This window comes from Passer domesticus, chromosome 2 (assembly GCF_036417665.1).
Source record: "Passer domesticus isolate bPasDom1 chromosome 2, bPasDom1.hap1, whole genome shotgun sequence".
Lineage (NCBI taxonomy): Eukaryota > Metazoa > Chordata > Aves > Passeriformes > Passeridae > Passer > Passer domesticus.
This window is the reverse complement of record NC_087475.1, coordinates 111226997-111243828: the sequence shown is the minus strand read 5'-3', so window position 1 is coordinate 111243828 and position 16832 is coordinate 111226997. Positions and strand designations below refer to the sequence as shown.

The following is a 16832-nucleotide window of genomic DNA, read 5'->3' as shown; positions in this document are numbered from 1 at the left end:
TCCACCTGAACATGAGGAGCAACTTCTGTACTCTGCAGGTAGTCGTGCACTGAACAGAGGGGCTGTGGAGTCTCCCTTACTGGAGGTATTCCAGATAGTCCAGACACAACCCTGTGCCGTGTCTCTGGGATGACCCTGCTTGAGCAGAGGAGCTGGACCACATCACATCCACTGTGACTTCTTGCAACTTTACTCAGTCTGTGATTCTGAGTGGGCAGCTGTGCTGGAGAAGTAAGGCAAGTTGTTCAGTCTGAAATATCAGTGAAGAGCCTTTCTTTTATTGAGATGAGTTGCAGTGAAGTCGTGCTAAAAAAGAAAAGAAAAATACTTTTAGTACTACAAATCTAGGTTCTTTAAAGAGCCTTAGATTGATACTTGCAGTAATGATGTTAGTGAATGATACACTGGAAGGTAACTTGGCTCTATCAAAAGCTGTCATCAATCTTCTGACAGTGTAAATCTGGTGCTCAATATTGACTTAAATGGAGCTCCAGTAATGTGAGTTAATTAAGGAGCTGAACCCTTGATTTCTCCATGCTTCTTTGCTTATTACTTCTGCCAGTAGTTAAATTATTCACTGTAAAATTAGGGATACTTCTATTGTAGGACTTAAAATTTTTCACATTGTTAGGTTGCTTGGTTGTTCTTGCTTCTTTTATCTTGGTAATGGTAGAACATGAGAGGTCTGCCACCAATTTGACCAATTACTGTGCAGTAAAACACATGCCAGGTTATATAACATTTCTAAATAATACACTGTGCCTCTCACCTGAGCAGGTACATATTTAAAAACCCAATATTAGATCTAACTTCTTGTTCTGTGTATCACATTATTTTCAGTTTATTAGGAGGATTATGAATTTTGATTTAAAAATTAGGAATTAATTCCAGTTTTGTCCAAATCACGTTTTCTCAAGGACTGAAACTCCACTGAGGCTTAGTTCAGTAATGTGCATAGGCCAAGGAAACTATTAAATGTTCTTGGGTGTGTTTTTCTTTTTGCAGACCATTCATGTTTAAATACAAATGTGGATAAAATTAATGGGACTGGGGGGATTTATGTCTTCAGCTTTATGTGCCTATGCCAACTTCACAGACAATTTAGCAAAAAAAAAAAAGATGGTCTTTTCTTGTACTAGTTGTTATTCTTCCATCTCTTCTTTCTGTTTTCACAGGATAGATAAATTATATAAAAATACTTCTGGTTTGCATGCAGCATTTCTCTGACTGGTTGTGAAGGCTCATCGTATGATCCAGATAACTTGAAGAGATCTTGGACAGTTCTTGAAGGTTGAATTGCAGTAAGTGTAGCTGGTTTAAGCTGTTTTTATTTAGGAAGCAGTAAAATCATCGTAGAAGGAGGAATTTCTAGCATCCTCCAAGAAGTAACCTATTGTCTGTCAGTGTTACTAAGAATAAAAATCTGCATGTGTTTTCTTTGTGATTTCTGACAAGTTTTTTTCCCCTCTTACTGCAGATAAGTGTTGCAACACAGCACATGTCTAAATATGCAGTCTGCTAATGTGCTTCTGAGAAGAATTGTAAGAAGTTCTGTCCTTCCATTTGCCACGCAGCATGGGATGAAAAAGGATTTGTTTCCACTCAGTAGAACTCTGAGTTCATCGCTTTGTCTGAAGCAAGACAAGTCACATGAGCCCTCAGAAAAACTGGATTTAGATGAGTGGAAGAAGGTAATGAAATCTGGATTGCAAGAAGAGGTCATTGAGGTGGCCTCAGAGCCTAAGGAGCTTTCCAGTTTGGCTGCTGCACGTGAGACTTTGGAGATGTGGAGACTAGCTGGCAGAGCAGTTCCAGAAAATATTAGTGAAGAACAGCTAAAAACCTTTATGGAGTGTCCTTCTAAGTCAGCTAAAAAGAAGTATTTAAAATATTTGCATCTCAAAGAACTTCACAAGAAAAATGACAAGAGGAAGATGGAAGAGAAAAGGGAAAGGAGGCTGGAGGCACAAGATCAAGATTCAAAACCAGATGAGATCAAAAAGAGTCCATTCCTACATTTCTGGTCCCGCACTATGGATAAAGCATACAATTGGAGGGCTGCTCAGTCCATGATCTTTGGCCAGCCTCTGGTATTTGACATGTCCTATGAGAAAGAGATGTCTATCCGAGAAGTCTCAAATACAGTGAGACAGATAGTAATGAGTGAAAGCAGCAACCGGAAATCTGTGGATCCATTCCACATCCACTTCTGTAACTTCAAAGATGATAGCCTCTATCACAGGGAATTTATCAAGAATTATAGAGAGGCATGGGACAAACTGCTTATCACAGTGACAGACCAGTGCTACACAGAAATCTTTCCAAAGGATAAGCTCATCTATCTGACAGCTGATTCTCCCAAAGTAATGAAAACATTTGATCACGATAAGATCTATATTGTTGGGTCAATGGTTGACAGGAGCATAAAAACAGGAGTCTCTTTAGCACGGGCAAAGCGATTAGGACTGGAGACTGCAGCCCTTCCACTGGAGAAGTATTTGCTTTGGAATACTGGTGCCAAAAATCTCACACTGGATCAAATGATGCATATTTTATTAACCTTGAAAGATACTGCTGACTGGAAGAAGGCTCTGGAATTTGTTCCGAAAAGGAAATGCTGTGGCTTTGTAAACAAGCCTGTAAAGGAATTGAAAAAAACATTAGACCTGATCAACACACTCAAACTTGGAAAGGGACGGGAAAAAGCAGAAAAGCGATTTGCCAAAAACTACCCCCAGAGGTATAAACTAAAGCAAAAGTAGAGTGATGGGGAGGAAAATTAATTTTTTACACACAGACTGTGCCACCTTCTTGGTACATCTGGAACTCTGTTCAGCTTTTAATCTCAGAACATGTTTTGTTGCTTATGTTTGAAATTACCATCATTAAGAGTTGGGTTTTTTAATTACTTTAGTAGTCCAGCTGTTTAAATTTATTCACACATTACTGAAATTATGTAAGAGAAATAAGATAATATGTTGTAAAAAAATAAATTTACACAAAGACTGTCAGTCTGTTCAATTGAGCTGTGCTTGCACAAGGGTGATTGTTACTGAATGCAAAGGTCTTCAGAGCTCTCTGCTTTGGAGGCTGTCTACAGTTTTATTCTGTAAGATCACTAAGATGAAGTAGAAGAGACCTCTCCCCATTACTTCCCGAATCCTCTTGTATGCAAATGAATTGACCTTTGATAGCTGAACTAAATGGTTAAAACCTTGTGTGAGTTTGGGGAACTACACCATTTGTTTCTGGATGTTCTGTCTGGCACAAATAAAGTCCCTGCTTGGAAGGAATCAGGCAAATTTCTTGACTGTGCTGAAAAAAAATTAACCTACTTTTGTGTAAGACTTTTATTCCAGAGTGCTTGTGTTTTCAGGCCATGTAATGAATATTTCCCAAAGTGCTGGAACTTCTGAGATGGTAAACTGTCCTATTAGTAAATACTTAGAAGATCAGAGAGCCTTTTAATATTTCTCACAGCTCAAAATTTATTGGTTTCTCTCTGGAAGTCTGTGTTCAGGCTGCAGAGCTGCCATGGGCAGCTAAATACAGGTCTGTGGGATGAGGAGGGCTTTCTTTGTGGGTGATGCTTAAAGTCAGTGATGGCAGATGATGAGCTGGTGGTGACCCACTCCCTGGTGACCCCTTCCTACATGCTGTTGTAAGCTGGGGCTTGGAAGGCAGAAGATTCACTGCCTTGATACTGCCCTTCACTGCCTGTTGTGAGGGGCAGGGGCCTGCAGGCAAGGATCACCTCTGGCACAGGGAAAGACCTGGCTCCTTTCAGCTGTGTGTGGTTGGGAAGTACACAAAGCTTCACCCTAGGGTGGTGTTCCAGGTGATGCTTGAGAGCTGCCTTCAGCTGCCTGGGAAGCCCTGAAGTGCAAGGACTGGCTGTGTGAGTGCGTGTGCCTCACTCAGGCAGACTTCCCTCAGTGGAGCTGCGTGCTGCTGGGTGTCACAGAACTGTGGAATGGTTTGGACTGGAAGGGGCCTCATCTAGGTCCAACCCCTGCCATGGGGTGGGTTCTGTCATTTGCTCTTCCTCCATACAAACAGCCTCTTCTGACCTGTGAACTGGCTTGCACACTGGGGTGCAGGAAGGCGGTGTCACTGCTCCCTTGAGCTCGTGTCACAGAATCACACACTGGGCAGGTTGGAAAGGGCCACAGTGGGTCACCTGGTCCAGCCTCCTGAATCAAGCAGGGTCATCCCGGAGCACATGGCACAGGGTTGCATCTGGACGGCTCTTGAATATCCCCAGCAAGGGAGACTCCATAGCCCTCTGAGCAACCTGCCCTGCTCGGTCACTGCACAGGAAAGCTCTTCCTCAGTTCAGGTGGAACTTTTGTGCATCCGTTCTGCCCATCTTGCCTCTTGTCCCATTGCTTGGCACCACTGGATCCTTCTTGGCGCACCACCTCCACACGCCTTAGATATTTATACACACCGCGGAGGCAGCGAGGTAGTGAATGGCATTGTGAATCACGGGAGGGAGGTGAGCGTTAAACCACGCGCAGTGAGGAGGGCGCACCAGCGGACGCAGTTCCTCCGCGCCCCCGAGACACAGAGGCTCAGGGTGCGGTGCCGGGGGGTGGCTTTGATTCCCCGGGGGAGGGAATGGAAGCCCTGTGTTCGTGGCGGCTCCACACGACCGCCGTTCCCGGCGCGCTCCCGCCGCCGTTCCCGCCGCGCCATCCCCGCGCGCCGCAGGGGCGGGGCCGGCCCGGCCGCGAGCGGGGCCCCGCGGGGGGGCGGGCCGCGAGCGGCGCGCGTGCGCGGCGCGTGAGGCGGCGGAGGAGGCGGGGGAAAATGGCGGACGGCAGAGCCGAGGGGGAGAAGGCGAAGCGGCCGCAGCCCGCAGGAGGTGAACATGTAGCGCCTCTCGCCGCGGAGCTGTGGGGTGGGAACGGGCTCTGGGCTGGGAGGGGGAATCCAGGTGTGGCTCAGCCGGCCGTGAGTTGCCGGGGCCGGGCCGTGCGGTGCCCGGCCCTGCGGGGAGAGCGGGTGGCCTGGGCCTGAGGGGACTGCGCCGGAGGAGAGGCCGGCCGCGCCTGCTGTGCTCAGCTTCACCGGCGCTCTTGTAAAAATCCACCAGCTTCTCCTTGTCCGTGCAAATGCGCTGTTTCTCTCTCCTAAAAATACACGGAGTACTTACGCCGTGTTCTGAGAGAAATACGGCTGTTGCTGTCTGCAAGGGTGAGGACAGAGCCTTAAAGATTAACTTTCAACAATTATGGTACCTTTTTTATAAATGGGTACAGTGAATATTCTTTAATTGCTGTTTTAAGCATTTGGGGATTTTTTGCTTGGCAACAATCTGTAAGTTTGCTGTTTGGTTTTGTAGTATTTATGTTATGACTGGACATTCCTGTAATTTCTGCAGTATTTGGTTCAAAAATTTTAATTGTATGTTTCTTTTCTTCTTTCTTCCCTTAAAGTTGAGAGGACAGTGGCTTTGCAAAGATAAAGCTTTCCTTTCTTGGTGTGTCTCTTCTTTTTGTTTTAATATCTCTGTAGGGAGAGGGCACTTCTTAGATTTGTTGAAAAATTAAATTGGGCTTGTAAACCAATGAGGATAACCTCAGGAGTGAATGTTATTTCTGATAATCGCTGATATTTGAAGAGTATTGATTTTAGGTAGTTCCTTGACTCTTGGTTCTCTGTTGGGCTTTGGTGGCTTTTTGTTTTTTATTTTTTGGTGGTGGTATTGGGTTGGTTTTTTTTTTTATTAGTAATACCGTAACTGGACAGCATCAGCACACCAGTAATTCATACTGTCTTGTGTGCTGAAACATGATCTGAATGAGTTGAGGTACCTTGGCCCTCAGGAATAATAGCTGTTCTTTGAGGATTTTTGAAAGCAATTTGCAGTTCTTAGCTTTTGACAAGATAGTGGGGCTTATCTTAAAATTAATTTAGCTGTGACTGGTCTGTTCCTACATGCCCCAGTGGTTCCCAGGAGCAACAGATCCTGAAATGCTGTGCAGCTGGCACTGTCGCTCTTGTCCCTTCTGCCACCTGGGCTGTGGAAGTTGCCCACCCGTGTGGCTTGCTGATTCACATGAGTAAAACTTCACTGTGGAGGAGGAGAACTGTGTGTGTCTGCAATCCATGGAAAGGGCACTGGTTTGGAAATGGTGCTGGTGCTTTCTGTAGGTGTAGTGTGACCTCCAGGAAGTGATAAAGCAGCCTTGGTATCTTGGAATACATTTCTGGGCTGGCATGGGAGGTGGTGGAGACCTGTTGAATGGTAAATATTGCCTGCGTTTCTGTTTCCTGCAGAAACCAAGCAGCACAACAGCTCCCTCCCCACCTTCCCCACTTGTCCTGTGCCCCTCACAGCTTTCTCACCCAGCACGAGTGTTTCTTTCAGCAGTCTGGTGTTCAGCCTTTGGCAAGCCCAGTAGAAATAATGCTCAGAATGCAGAGCTGATAGGAACTGATTCTGAGAGAGATGTCATTTAGGATTTGGTGAGAAAACAGATGTGGGTAGATTGTATTAGGCTTCATCTTGTGCTTAGTGGTATTTGAGAATTTGCACTTTAAAGAAGTAAGGTGTAAGAAGCAGTGTAATAACCTTCAGGCTAGCACTAGTCTAGGAACTGGTTCCCTCTGCCCTGAATTTTGGGCTGCTGTGGATTTTGTATATTATAAAAAAGAAGACTTAGCCCTATGGTTCCAGCAATTTTAAGGCCAGTGAATCTTCTGCTTACCCTTGAATCAGTCTCTAGTGTACTGAGGCTGCACTTGGAACATTGTTTAATGTGATTTTATGGATGAAATGTAAGGATGCTCTCACAGCCTCTGCAGACTGCTGTTTGTAAACTCTGCTAAGACAGCTACCAGTGCCCAAGGTCACTTGTGTAAATTTTGATTGTTTCTCTTTCCTCCTTTGTTTTTCATTTTTATATCTGTATTTTCTGGATCAAATTTCTAGTAGCATTTTTTTTAATACAGTGAAACTGATTAAAGTTACAATTTTTTTGTGATTGCCATATTTCTGAAGATGAATGATAAATCCATTTTGGTTTCAATCACTTATTGATACCTGGAAGAGTGGGGTAGAAGTGGTATATTCTGCTTCTTCTGATTTGGGAAATAGCAGACAAATATATATATATATAGAGTCCCTAGTTTTTCTCTTTCCTGATGTTGTTTGCTTCTTTTTTTTTTTTCTCAGAGCTACAATCTTGTTGACCCCCAGTTCAGACTTTCTTCTCTCCCATTGCTTCATCTTACCTAGTAGCTTTTTGCGTTAGCAGTGCAAAGAGCTTTGTCCCCTGATGGTCGGAATTTGCTGTGCATGGAAGGTGCTCTTCTCCATTTGATGTGATGAGGAACTTGTGCTAGCTCCAGTTGTTTTAAACTGCTGCTGTGAGCACTTCCCTGTCCATTCCTTAATGTGTGTTTGTTTTTTCCCCCCTTCTGCTGCTGCAGTGGTTTGCTTATTGCAGCAGCAGGGAAGTGTCTTTTTGCTGAAGCATTTACTCTGTTCCCTGTGAGTTTTCCAAGGACACCTTTGTCTCTTGGTGTAGCTGAAGAAGCTGATTTTATAGGAATGGAAGTGTTACTTGAATGTTTTTTCTCTGTGGATCACTGTTCAGCTGCTGTGTTTTCCATGACTATACAAACCCAGAAAAGATGAAATCTATATGTATGCTTTTTTAGTGCTGATTCCTTCCTCAAGCAGAGCTTGGCAGATTTATTACAGATGAGATGTGGACAAGCAGTGACTTGAAAGATGATTGAGACAGCTGGCCTCACTGTAGTCACTCCCATGGTTTTAGACTTGTGCCAGACAAGCATAGAGACTGGCATGGACATGATTTTGTAGAAATTTAGTAGAATTAATTTTAACTTAGATTATCTACTCTAGATTTGGAATTGGGATTCCAATTATGAAAGCTTATCTGTGGCAACTTAAAAATTTAAAAAGATTTAGTCATCTACATTTAATTTACTACATGAACTTTGACTTCCATACTAAATAAAGAGATGGTGCTTCAAGATTGTTTTCCTGGCTCATACAAGAAGTTCTTTACAAGTAGTGGAGTGCTTGCAGTTTCTTCTTCTCTTTGTGTTTTGCTGTCCACTAAATATACATTGGTGGAAACTGCTGTCACTAAAAACATCTTACCTATTGCACCCAAAGTATAATGCTTTTTGAGGTTGCTGCTCCCATCAATCTGCTCAGTAAAAGTAGCTCATCTTGGTAAGTTGTTTCGACTTCACCAGGACCTGAAGAAGAGGCAGAAAAACCTGTGAAAACTAAGACTGTTTCTTCCAGTAATGGAGGAGAAAGTTCGAGTCGCAGCGCAGAGAAACGGGCAGCTAATGAAGAAGCTGAAGACTTCACCACAAAGCCTGCTCCTGCCAAAATGTCCAAGTTTGGATTTTCCATAGGCAGTCAGACAACAAAGAAGGCATCTGCAATATCCATCAAACTGGGAGCAAATGTAAGTTTACTGTGGGCTTTTAATTTTAGGGAAACTGAGGGAAAAGGGAAGTACTTTGGGGAGGCTTCCTTGCAGAGGAAACCTTGAATTCCCATGAGGGTAACTTGGGTAAAGCTCAAGCAGGCATTGCAGGGCCAGCTAGTCGTGCATGTGTAAGTACTTCAGGGTGATTAATAACAGGTCAGTAGTCTCAGGAATCATAAGACTTGATTGAAATGAACTGTAGATCTTTGAACATGCAGAATAATTTTATAATGAGGTTTGATAAGTCTGCAATAATTTCCTTAGGGAAATGAGCAGACTTGTTAAGCTGTTCAGGCTACTTTGAAATGAGTGCTGGGAGCTTCATTGCATAGGATGCTTAAAGCTAGAAGAAAGCATCTAGATGGCTTAATAGGCTACCCACTCCAAAGATCTTATTTTAGGATGGGGAATTGTAGCATATTTCCATGACTTTGCCTGTTCTTTGCAAGGTCAGTGTGATTTATTCGTGTTAAATGCAAGAGATGTGGCTTTGTTACATAGATTCCTAAGAATTCTGATTCCCTTGATTGTCCAGCACAAGGTATCCTTGTGCTTGTTCAGATGTGACTCTGATGACTCTCTGTACTTCCAGAGTAATCCTCCACTGGCCTGGCCAAGGACAAGCCAGGGGCTGCCTCTCTGTTTAATACAGTTCATTTCCATTTTCCACCTGTCACTGTGGTGGATACTATCAGTAGCTGTCTGCCCCAAATTCAAACTCTAATGGTGAAAGGCTTGCACCCGCAATGCCAGCATTTTGGAAACCTGCAGAGGATTAAAAAGGTGCTCTGTTATTTTGAGATGGAAGGGAGATGTGGGCTGGCAGCATTCTAGGGTATAAATGCAGCCAGGTCAGCTCAGACTTTGGAAAAATGAACAAGGCTTCCTTCTGTGGGCTTTTAGCATGCTTCAGTTTCTCATTTCCAAAGTGGCAATAAATTTGGCTTAGGATTTCTGGTTCACTGAACTTAGTGGGTGATGGACAGTGCTGAAATGTACCTGTTTCTCTTCAGTCATTTTTACTCCCCTAGTACATTCCCCATTCCTTGGGCACGGATGCTTTAAAAGTGGTGTGGTATTTATATGTTGTGCAGTATCAGTAAGAACAGCTGTAGGCAGTTGCATAAGGGCTCTGCTGCAGTACCAGCTTCTAGGAGTGTGCAAAGAATTAGCAGTAAAGGCAGAATGGAGAAAACACTGTATATTATTGATTTAGTACTGTAGTAGCAATCTGTTACTAGTTACTTGGTTTTTTTCTCAGTGGTGTTGAAATAACTCTTGGTACCACTGTTGTAGTACAGTTGTGAGTTTGACAGCTTCCTACACCTTAAATAGAGGAATTAATAATTGGAAATAAAAGAAATACTCTTTAAAGGAACTTATATTAATTGGACTGTGTGCTAGATACTGATAGGAGTTTAAAAGCATTGAATTGCTTTAAGCCAGAAAGCCATCACATTGTTAAAATGGAAGAAAATAAACATATTTTTTTTCTGACATTGATGGATAAGAATATACCAAAAGAATAATGGAAATAGTGACGCAGTAAAATTTTGAATACCACAAGTTATTCAGGTTCTGTTTTAATTGTTCATGTCATGCACCAGTGGCTGAGTGCCCCTGCAGTGTGCTAGAAAGTGAAGACCTGCATGTGGGGAGCTGTTACATGAGAGGGCTCAGCTTGCTGCTCAGAGTGATCACACACAAATGAGCAGTCGTTTTCCTTTGTCATTAGAGAATCCTTTATGTGCTTGATTCAGACAAAAACTTTCCCCCAGTTGCCCATTTCAGTGAAGATGTTTGATTTAATTTTACCAAAATACTTAAAAAGCCAAGGATAGCTTTTTTGAGTTAGTAGACTTACGTTACTTGTGCATTTTGTCTTTTCCAGAAGCCTAAAGAGCCTGTTCCAACTCTGGCTCCAAAAACCCTTTCTGTAGCAGCAGCTTTCAATGAAGATGAAGATGTGAGTAATAAGCCTGTGATCAACACAAAATACCATTGGTGTGGTAGGCAGACACTGGGTTATTTATGGTTCTTATCATAAATGTCAGGAATTTTCAACCTAGAAGCATCTTTTTTGGCTCTGATTAAGAATGCACAATAGCTCTGTGTTAAAGAAATCATTAAAATGTTGATAACTTCTCCCTGAAAGTAAGATGCACAACATAATTTGAATTAATACTTGCTCTCTCTAGGCTTGATTAGGGGGAGGCCAAGGAAAGTTGTGCTTCTGGTTTGCTAAATATTTTGTTGTCATATTACTGCTCCTTCTTTCATGGAGTTGAACAAAGGAATTTATATTTTGTTCTGGAACCGTGTAGGAGCTGCCTTGTGTCCAAAGTCACTTTGCTGTCCTTAGGGCTGTAGTCCAGCCCTTCTCTTGTCAGGCCTTTGAGGTGTCCAAAGGCCCCGCTCTGACCTCCTTTGTCCCTGCAGAGCGAACCAGAGGAAATGCCCCCCGAAGCCAAGATGCGCATGAAGAACATCGGAAGGTAGGGCAGCTTTGATCTGAGGATGGCTTGAGAATACAAGGAGGTAGAATAGGTTAAAGAAGATTGTTTCTCCAGAAACAAGATTTTCAAATGCGTCATCTACGGGTTAAAAGTACTACATTTGCATTTGAACTTTGAATCTTATTTACATTTTTTGAGGGAGAAATTGAGTCTGCATTAAATAGAAGGGTTTTTTGTTTTGTTTTGTTGTTGTTTTTTTTTTTGTTTTGTTTTGTTTTTTTTTTGTTTTGGTTTTTTTTTTTTTTTGGTAAGTGTATTGCCTTGAAGTAGGTAGTCTGATCACATCTTTAAACTCATGTGCAACGGAAGATAAGAATCATCTCTCAGACAAAGAATTGCTTCTTTTCTTTATAATAAATCGTGTAATTCTTCTGCTTGTCCACATTTGAGATGGTAGGGGAACAGTCCTAAAATAAGTAGGGGCCTTTTCAGAGGAGGCTTCACTTAAATTAGGGATGAATTTTGAGAATTTGTATTTCAGAGGTGTTTATCATGACAGACTGCTTTTAAAGTCAGTCACTCTGAAAGTTCTCTAGTTTGGTGGTTTTTCTTTTTTCTACAGTAACAAATTTAGATCCTCAGTTGGCAGCAGTTACTGCCACTGCCACCTCCTCTCCTGCTCCATCTCATCGCTGTATTTTGACATACTGTGTACAGATCAATTCTGTGGCCAGCTCACAGTTGCAAATAGTGAGGGCTCCTGATGTAACAGAAGGAAATTTGTGTGGTAGAGGGGCAGACTGGGCTTGAAATTGGCATTTTCAGGGTCACATGGCACAGTGTACTGTAGTTGAGCTGGCTTTCTCAACTGCTCTTGTTTTGCTTTTCACAGGGATACACCAACTTCAGCAGGACCAAATTCGTTCAATAAAGGAAAGCATGGATTTTCTGACAACCAGAAGCTATGGGAACGAAATATAAAATCTCATCTTGGAAATGTCCATGACCAAGAAAACAACTAAATGATGTGGATTACAAGTTGGGTGTTTTGGGGGGAGGGGAGGGTGTAACATTAAAGGAACAGTTTCCTTTTTTAAGAATGGTATGAGACTATCTTTGGAGCCACTTTTTTAAGACTTTGAGTGGTACACTAATAAATGAGTTTGAAATTAGAGGTAATTTATGTTTTGTATACAGATTTCAAGGCATTTGCTAATTTTGTAGTTCATGTGATTAGTTTCAAAAGGTTACAGATAATAAAGAAATTGGAGTGGTACCTTTTTAAGATAATTTTTTTTGTCAGTGATTAAATAAGGTGGATGAAAAAGGTTACTGTCTCTTTAATCAGGTTAAAATTGAATGCTCTTGCATTCTCACTTCTGGCTCCCTCTTCGTAACAGGAGAAACAGTTGACTCCTATGAATTCTGCTAAAGAGAGTGAGCATTGTCTTGTACTAGAAGTGTTACTGGACTATTACTTTGAATATAATCTTACACAGGAAATAGTAAGAACTTGGATTTTTTTTCTCCCTGCAGTCACCTTTTGTTAAGTCTCTGCAAACTAGGAATTACGTTGCTCTGAGTGGCTCTGGTAACTTAGCTCTGATTTTGTTTAAAACTTCATGTAGGGTGTGTAACCTTCAGTGGCCTGTTCTGTCCTAAGGAAATGGGCCTTGTCTGTATATTAGATACAGTCTGTAAAGAATATTCATTACAAAGGTAAATCAGTATTTTCAGTGTGCTCCTTTTAAATCATTAGCCTTGAGTAGTGCTTGTTAGCATTTCCTAGTGGTACACAAAAACCACCACCAAAAATACAAGCTAATGTACATTAAGCTTCACCTTTGATTGAAATATTTTTCTTTACTATGCCTAGAAGGAATAAAAGCCACACCAAAAATCAGTAACTCACTGCTTAAGTATGAAAAATCTAAGATGCACTTTCCCTGTCTTGTCATTTAAGACAAAATGCCTTGATGCCTATGACCTCAGTGGACACTATCAGGTCAAAGAATTCTGTATCTGCAGTCCTGCTGTTCCTAGCAAGTATCAGCTTCAGAAATAAAATTTGACCTTTTCCTGCCTGTCTTCCTTTTGCAGTGATTTTCAGCAGTGACATGAATCTGGTCAGTTTATTTCTTAGCTTCCATACTGCAGGACAGTGCTGAAGGATTTCAGTGCAAGTAGTGACTGTCTAAATTTAAGTCTAATTTAGATTGCCTATTTGTAAAAACATTTTATTAACAGAGCTGGTTAAATAGAACATTATCAACAGCAACACCACCACCTGCCCCAACAGCACCACCTCCCATACCCCAAATTAGCATAAGGTTGGTTTAAACTCAAATACCTGATAGTGTCAACCACTAAATTAATTTCAGCTGGAAAATGGTTGTAGCATTGAATATATTAGTTGCTTTCATCCTGCCTCTAAAACTGGCTTCTTGTGAAAGTTGAACTTGCAAGTGCAGAAAGGAAAGTGCATCTTGAAATGTATTTTTTTATTATTATTATTATTTTAGGAAAGCTCTGACCACTTAGACTTTTGAGTTTGTAAGTTCTAAAAATATTTTTTTGTATTTTTGTATTGTATGTGTAATCTTTTTTTCTTTTGAAGTCTGATGCAGTTGAATACCTGTAACTGTTTTCTTTTAAAAGCCTTGTTATAAACTTAACATAAAAATGTATACATTATTTTTCTTCCATAGCAGAAATATTTGGTTTATTTAAAACACACTTTCAAAACTGACTTTCAGGACTTCCAAAACCAATTTGGGCATTACTGGAACTAGGCAACACAAACTTTTCACTTATTTTCATCACATGTGGTTATGTTTGTTTAAATAAATCCCTTTAAGATAGTGGTAATCCATAGTGAATAGCTATTTTCTTGTGCTCCTCAGTAGCTGGTTCATACTATATCAATCACTTGTATAAGAACAAAGCAAAACAAAACTTCAAATAAGAATGACTCAGAGATCTATTCCTTGTTTTAATTAACCTACCACCACCTTCTTTATATCTTTGTCTGATGTTCATACCTAGAATTTTTGTACTTCAAAATCATTTAAGAAATTGCTAGGTGAAGGGCAGACATGCTATGAAATATCTTCCATGCAACTGAGAGAGCAAAAGTTTTATTTATCTTCTTACTTGGTCTTCTTCTTTTATTTATCTTCTTACTTTATCTACTTACATGGTCATTAAATAACCCTAGACCTTGTGAGAGACTGCAGAAACTTCTAAATCTCAGCTGCAGGTGAGCAGTGATCCTGCCTCACCCAGTGCAAGTGTTCTCTTCCTTCTCTGGGCTTCATGGGAGCAAATCCATCAGGATGGCCTCAGTCTCCTCAGGGCTGGGTGCCAAACAAGCTGGGTTTTGTCTGCTGTTGTTTAATGTCTGACACTTGCAAGAACAAACTGACTGATCTGAACAATATCATCAAGGTAAATGTTAGCTGGGATTAACTTGAAGCTGTAGGCTCTTGTTAGAGTAATCATGGTTATTGTATGCAGAGAGCCTTTTTTTGTTGTTGTTCTTTGTGTGATTTTTTTTGTTAGTTGGTTTGGCTTTTTTTTTTCTAAAGATGTTCAAGAATCCTGAAACTCGTGATAAATGATCTGATTTAGCTGAAATGCTTCAGGAGGTATGCTGAGACCTTGAACTGCTTAGTACAGCACACTGTGTGTGCCTGTCAGTGTTTGAAATGCCAGCTTGTGTGGTTTTATCCCATGGGACTCGTGCTTGCTTAACAGGAATTGGTTCCTGAGCAGCCTGCAGAACATTGATGACATAAGGTGAAGGTGGGAGCAGTTACCCATAACCTTCTCTGTGCAATCCTGCAGCTGGGCTGCTCTGAGCCTGCTGGCTTGCAAATGGATCCAAACTCATCTAACTGTATTAAAATAATGAAAAAGCCCTCCACCCCCCAAAAAAATCCCTAAAACAAACAAAAAACAAAAGGCAAGAAAAGTGCCCTCCCAAGATTCCAAAACAAAACAGCCCCACTAAACTGCAGTGAACTGTGATGGTGTATTTCAGGCAGTGCTAGGTGTGGCCCTTGCCTAATTTCATTCCTTTAAAGCATGGGAGGTGCATTGTCCAGCTTCTCAGAATGAAGATTTTATCAGCAGGAAGCAGTCCCCAGCCTGTCTCTAAGGTAACTGAGGGGTGCCAGTTCCCACCTTGAGCCATTATCAGAGATGACTCAATCCCAGACTTTGGCTGTGGTGTTCCTGGGAGCCCCAAGGCAGCAGCCACAGCTGCCATCAGGCCTGGGGAGCTCCATCTCCAGGCTGCCAGGCTTGTAGAGCACCCCTTATCAGAACTCACAGGACTCTGCTGAGCTCCGTGTGCTGCCAGTGGCTGTACCAAAGCTGGCTTTCCAAAGAGACTTGGCAGGAAAAGTCAGCTTTTGAGAAAACGTAACTTCTATTTCCTGAAGAGGCAAACAGGTTTTAAACTATTGGAATTCATGGTCACTAGAACTCTTTATAGGTTGCTGTAAGATAAGAAAAATCTTTGAAGAAGCTACAGGGTTTCAAGGCTTTTTGTCTGTGTATTTGGTAGCCTTAAAGGATGTTCTGCAAAGAGATTTGGTGGTTTTGAATTCCTTATATAAGTTGAGGAATGCTGAGTAGTTCTGCTCTTAAGCTGCAAAAGGGAAGGTTATGTTCTAAACTCACCAGAATTTGTTGTCTAGTATCTCTGTCATGACTCACTAGAACACTATAAATGTTGGAGAATTAAGTTTGCTTTTTTACCTTATCCTATTAACACATCCCTTATTTCTTCAGCTTTCATTAACAAAAAGATCTACTGTTGTCTAATTTTGAAATACTGGCATCTTACATAGTGCTTACTTAGGGAAGTGGCTCATGTCTAATAATGTGGAGCCATTGCCTCTGGGTAGGTGCATAGTTATCCATGGAATTAAAAGCACGGAACATCAACTGTTACACTTTAACTCTGGACACAGCATGCTCCATTTGTGTTTGCAGACTTGCATTTAGCAGTCTGCAGTGGTGGGAGCCCAAGATTTACTGCCCACACCTCTGCAGCTTTGTGAGGTCTGGACACTCCAATGCCAGCTGCCCCTTAGGCTGGCTAAGGAGGAGGCAGGAGTGGCTGGTAACCAGAGCATGGACTTGCAGTGGCATGGAACAAGGTCTGGAAAACTTCTGCTTGGCATGTGGCTCAGTTCTTAAATTTGTTTCTTGGGATTGGATTTCCTGATGAGATGGATGTGCAGAAAGTCTTTGTGGTTCTGTAGCAAGAGCTCAACTAAAACTTGAAGTCATGAGTCCATATTGATGTTTTCCGAGGAGTACAAGTTATTAATCTAAAGTTAATGCAAGTTATAATAAACATGTAATTATCTCTCCTTTTCTCCCCCAGCATCCCCTAATTTGTAAAGATTAGTTGCATGTAAGGTGTTGGCTGATGCTCAGTAGCTCGTTACAGAATCACAGCAGTGCTTTGGTGACACAAGTGTCCCCCCTCACAGCAGCTGCCATCTACAGCTGCAGGCACTGAACAGGTAACTGTGAAACAAGGGCCTAAAAGGCTGCTTTAGTTCTGTTACTCAGGTGCTTGTGTGACAATCCTGTTCACATGTAAGATTTAAAGCCAGGACAAGAAGAGCTGGCACTACTCCACATCTAAAAGCACCACTTAACTCAGCGGTGCTGGAAGGCAGGGCACTTGACCTCTGAGGAGAGACAAAGCCTGCAGCACAAAACTTTTCGTAGGGGAACAAAAAAATTTCCTTTCTGCTAAGTCCTTTAAAGGTCACTCGAGCCTTGTAAGGGTGCTCCCCAACAGCCCTGCACTTGAGGCTGACAACAGTGACCAGGGCCTCTCGCCTGCAGCAGCTGCAATTTTTCTGCAGGA

General features: G+C 41.9%; 2 protein-coding genes and 1 long non-coding RNA gene across 5 annotated transcripts; 2 read left to right on the top strand and 1 right to left on the bottom strand.

Moving 5' to 3' along the window:
• Positions 1 to 56: 56 nt before the first annotated feature.
• Positions 57 to 4665, bottom strand: LOC135294852 (uncharacterized). Its single transcript, XR_010356861.1, has 2 exons — positions 3336 to 4665; positions 57 to 306 (listed from the first exon to the last, which is right to left on the bottom strand). It is a non-coding gene; the product is annotated as an uncharacterized LOC135294852 (long non-coding RNA).
• On the top strand, positions 97 to 3293 carry TRMT10C (tRNA methyltransferase 10C, mitochondrial RNase P subunit). Its single transcript, XM_064410665.1, has 3 exons — positions 97 to 236; positions 1176 to 1301; positions 1478 to 3293. Exon 3 carries the CDS (start codon positions 1509 to 1511, stop codon positions 2760 to 2762), a length of 1254 nt encoding a protein of 417 aa, XP_064266735.1. The 5' UTR covers positions 97 to 236; positions 1176 to 1301; positions 1478 to 1508; the 3' UTR covers positions 2763 to 3293.
• Positions 4666 to 4711: 46 nt separating the features above from the next.
• On the top strand, positions 4712 to 13633 carry PCNP (PEST proteolytic signal containing nuclear protein). Of its 3 annotated transcripts, none has more exons than XM_064410671.1 (5): positions 4712 to 4867; positions 8239 to 8459; positions 10375 to 10449; positions 10923 to 10978; positions 11832 to 13633. In XM_064410671.1, the coding sequence occupies exons 1-5, from the start codon at positions 4813 to 4815 to the stop codon at positions 11959 to 11961; spliced, it is 537 nt and encodes a 178-aa protein (XP_064266741.1). In that variant the 5' UTR covers positions 4712 to 4812; the 3' UTR covers positions 11962 to 13633. The 3 variants fall into 3 exon arrangements, with proteins under 3 accessions (XP_064266741.1, XP_064266742.1, XP_064266743.1); XM_064410672.1 differs by lacking the exon at positions 4712 to 4867 and adding an exon at positions 5226 to 5485 and having other exon boundaries at positions 8291 to 8459; XM_064410673.1 differs by lacking the exon at positions 4712 to 4867 and adding an exon at positions 7221 to 8215 and having other exon boundaries at positions 8291 to 8459.
• Positions 13634 to 16832: the final 3199 nt, after the last annotated feature.

Bases quoted from the DNA above. Each gene is read 5' to 3' on its own strand.
- TRMT10C (XM_064410665.1), top strand. From the start codon at position 1,509: ATGCAGTCTGCTAATGTGCTTCTGAGAAGAATTGTAAGAAGTTCTGTC.
- PCNP (XM_064410672.1), top strand. From the start codon at position 5,358: ATGACTGGACATTCCTGTAATTTCTGCAGTATTTGGTTCAAAAATTTT. The intron at 8,460-10,374 runs GTAAGTTTACTG...TGTCTTTTCCAG, and splicing joins CCATCAAACTGGGAGCAAAT to AAGCCTAAAGAGCCTGTTCC. The intron at 10,450-10,922 runs GTGAGTAATAAG...TTGTCCCTGCAG, and splicing joins CTTTCAATGAAGATGAAGAT to AGCGAACCAGAGGAAATGCC.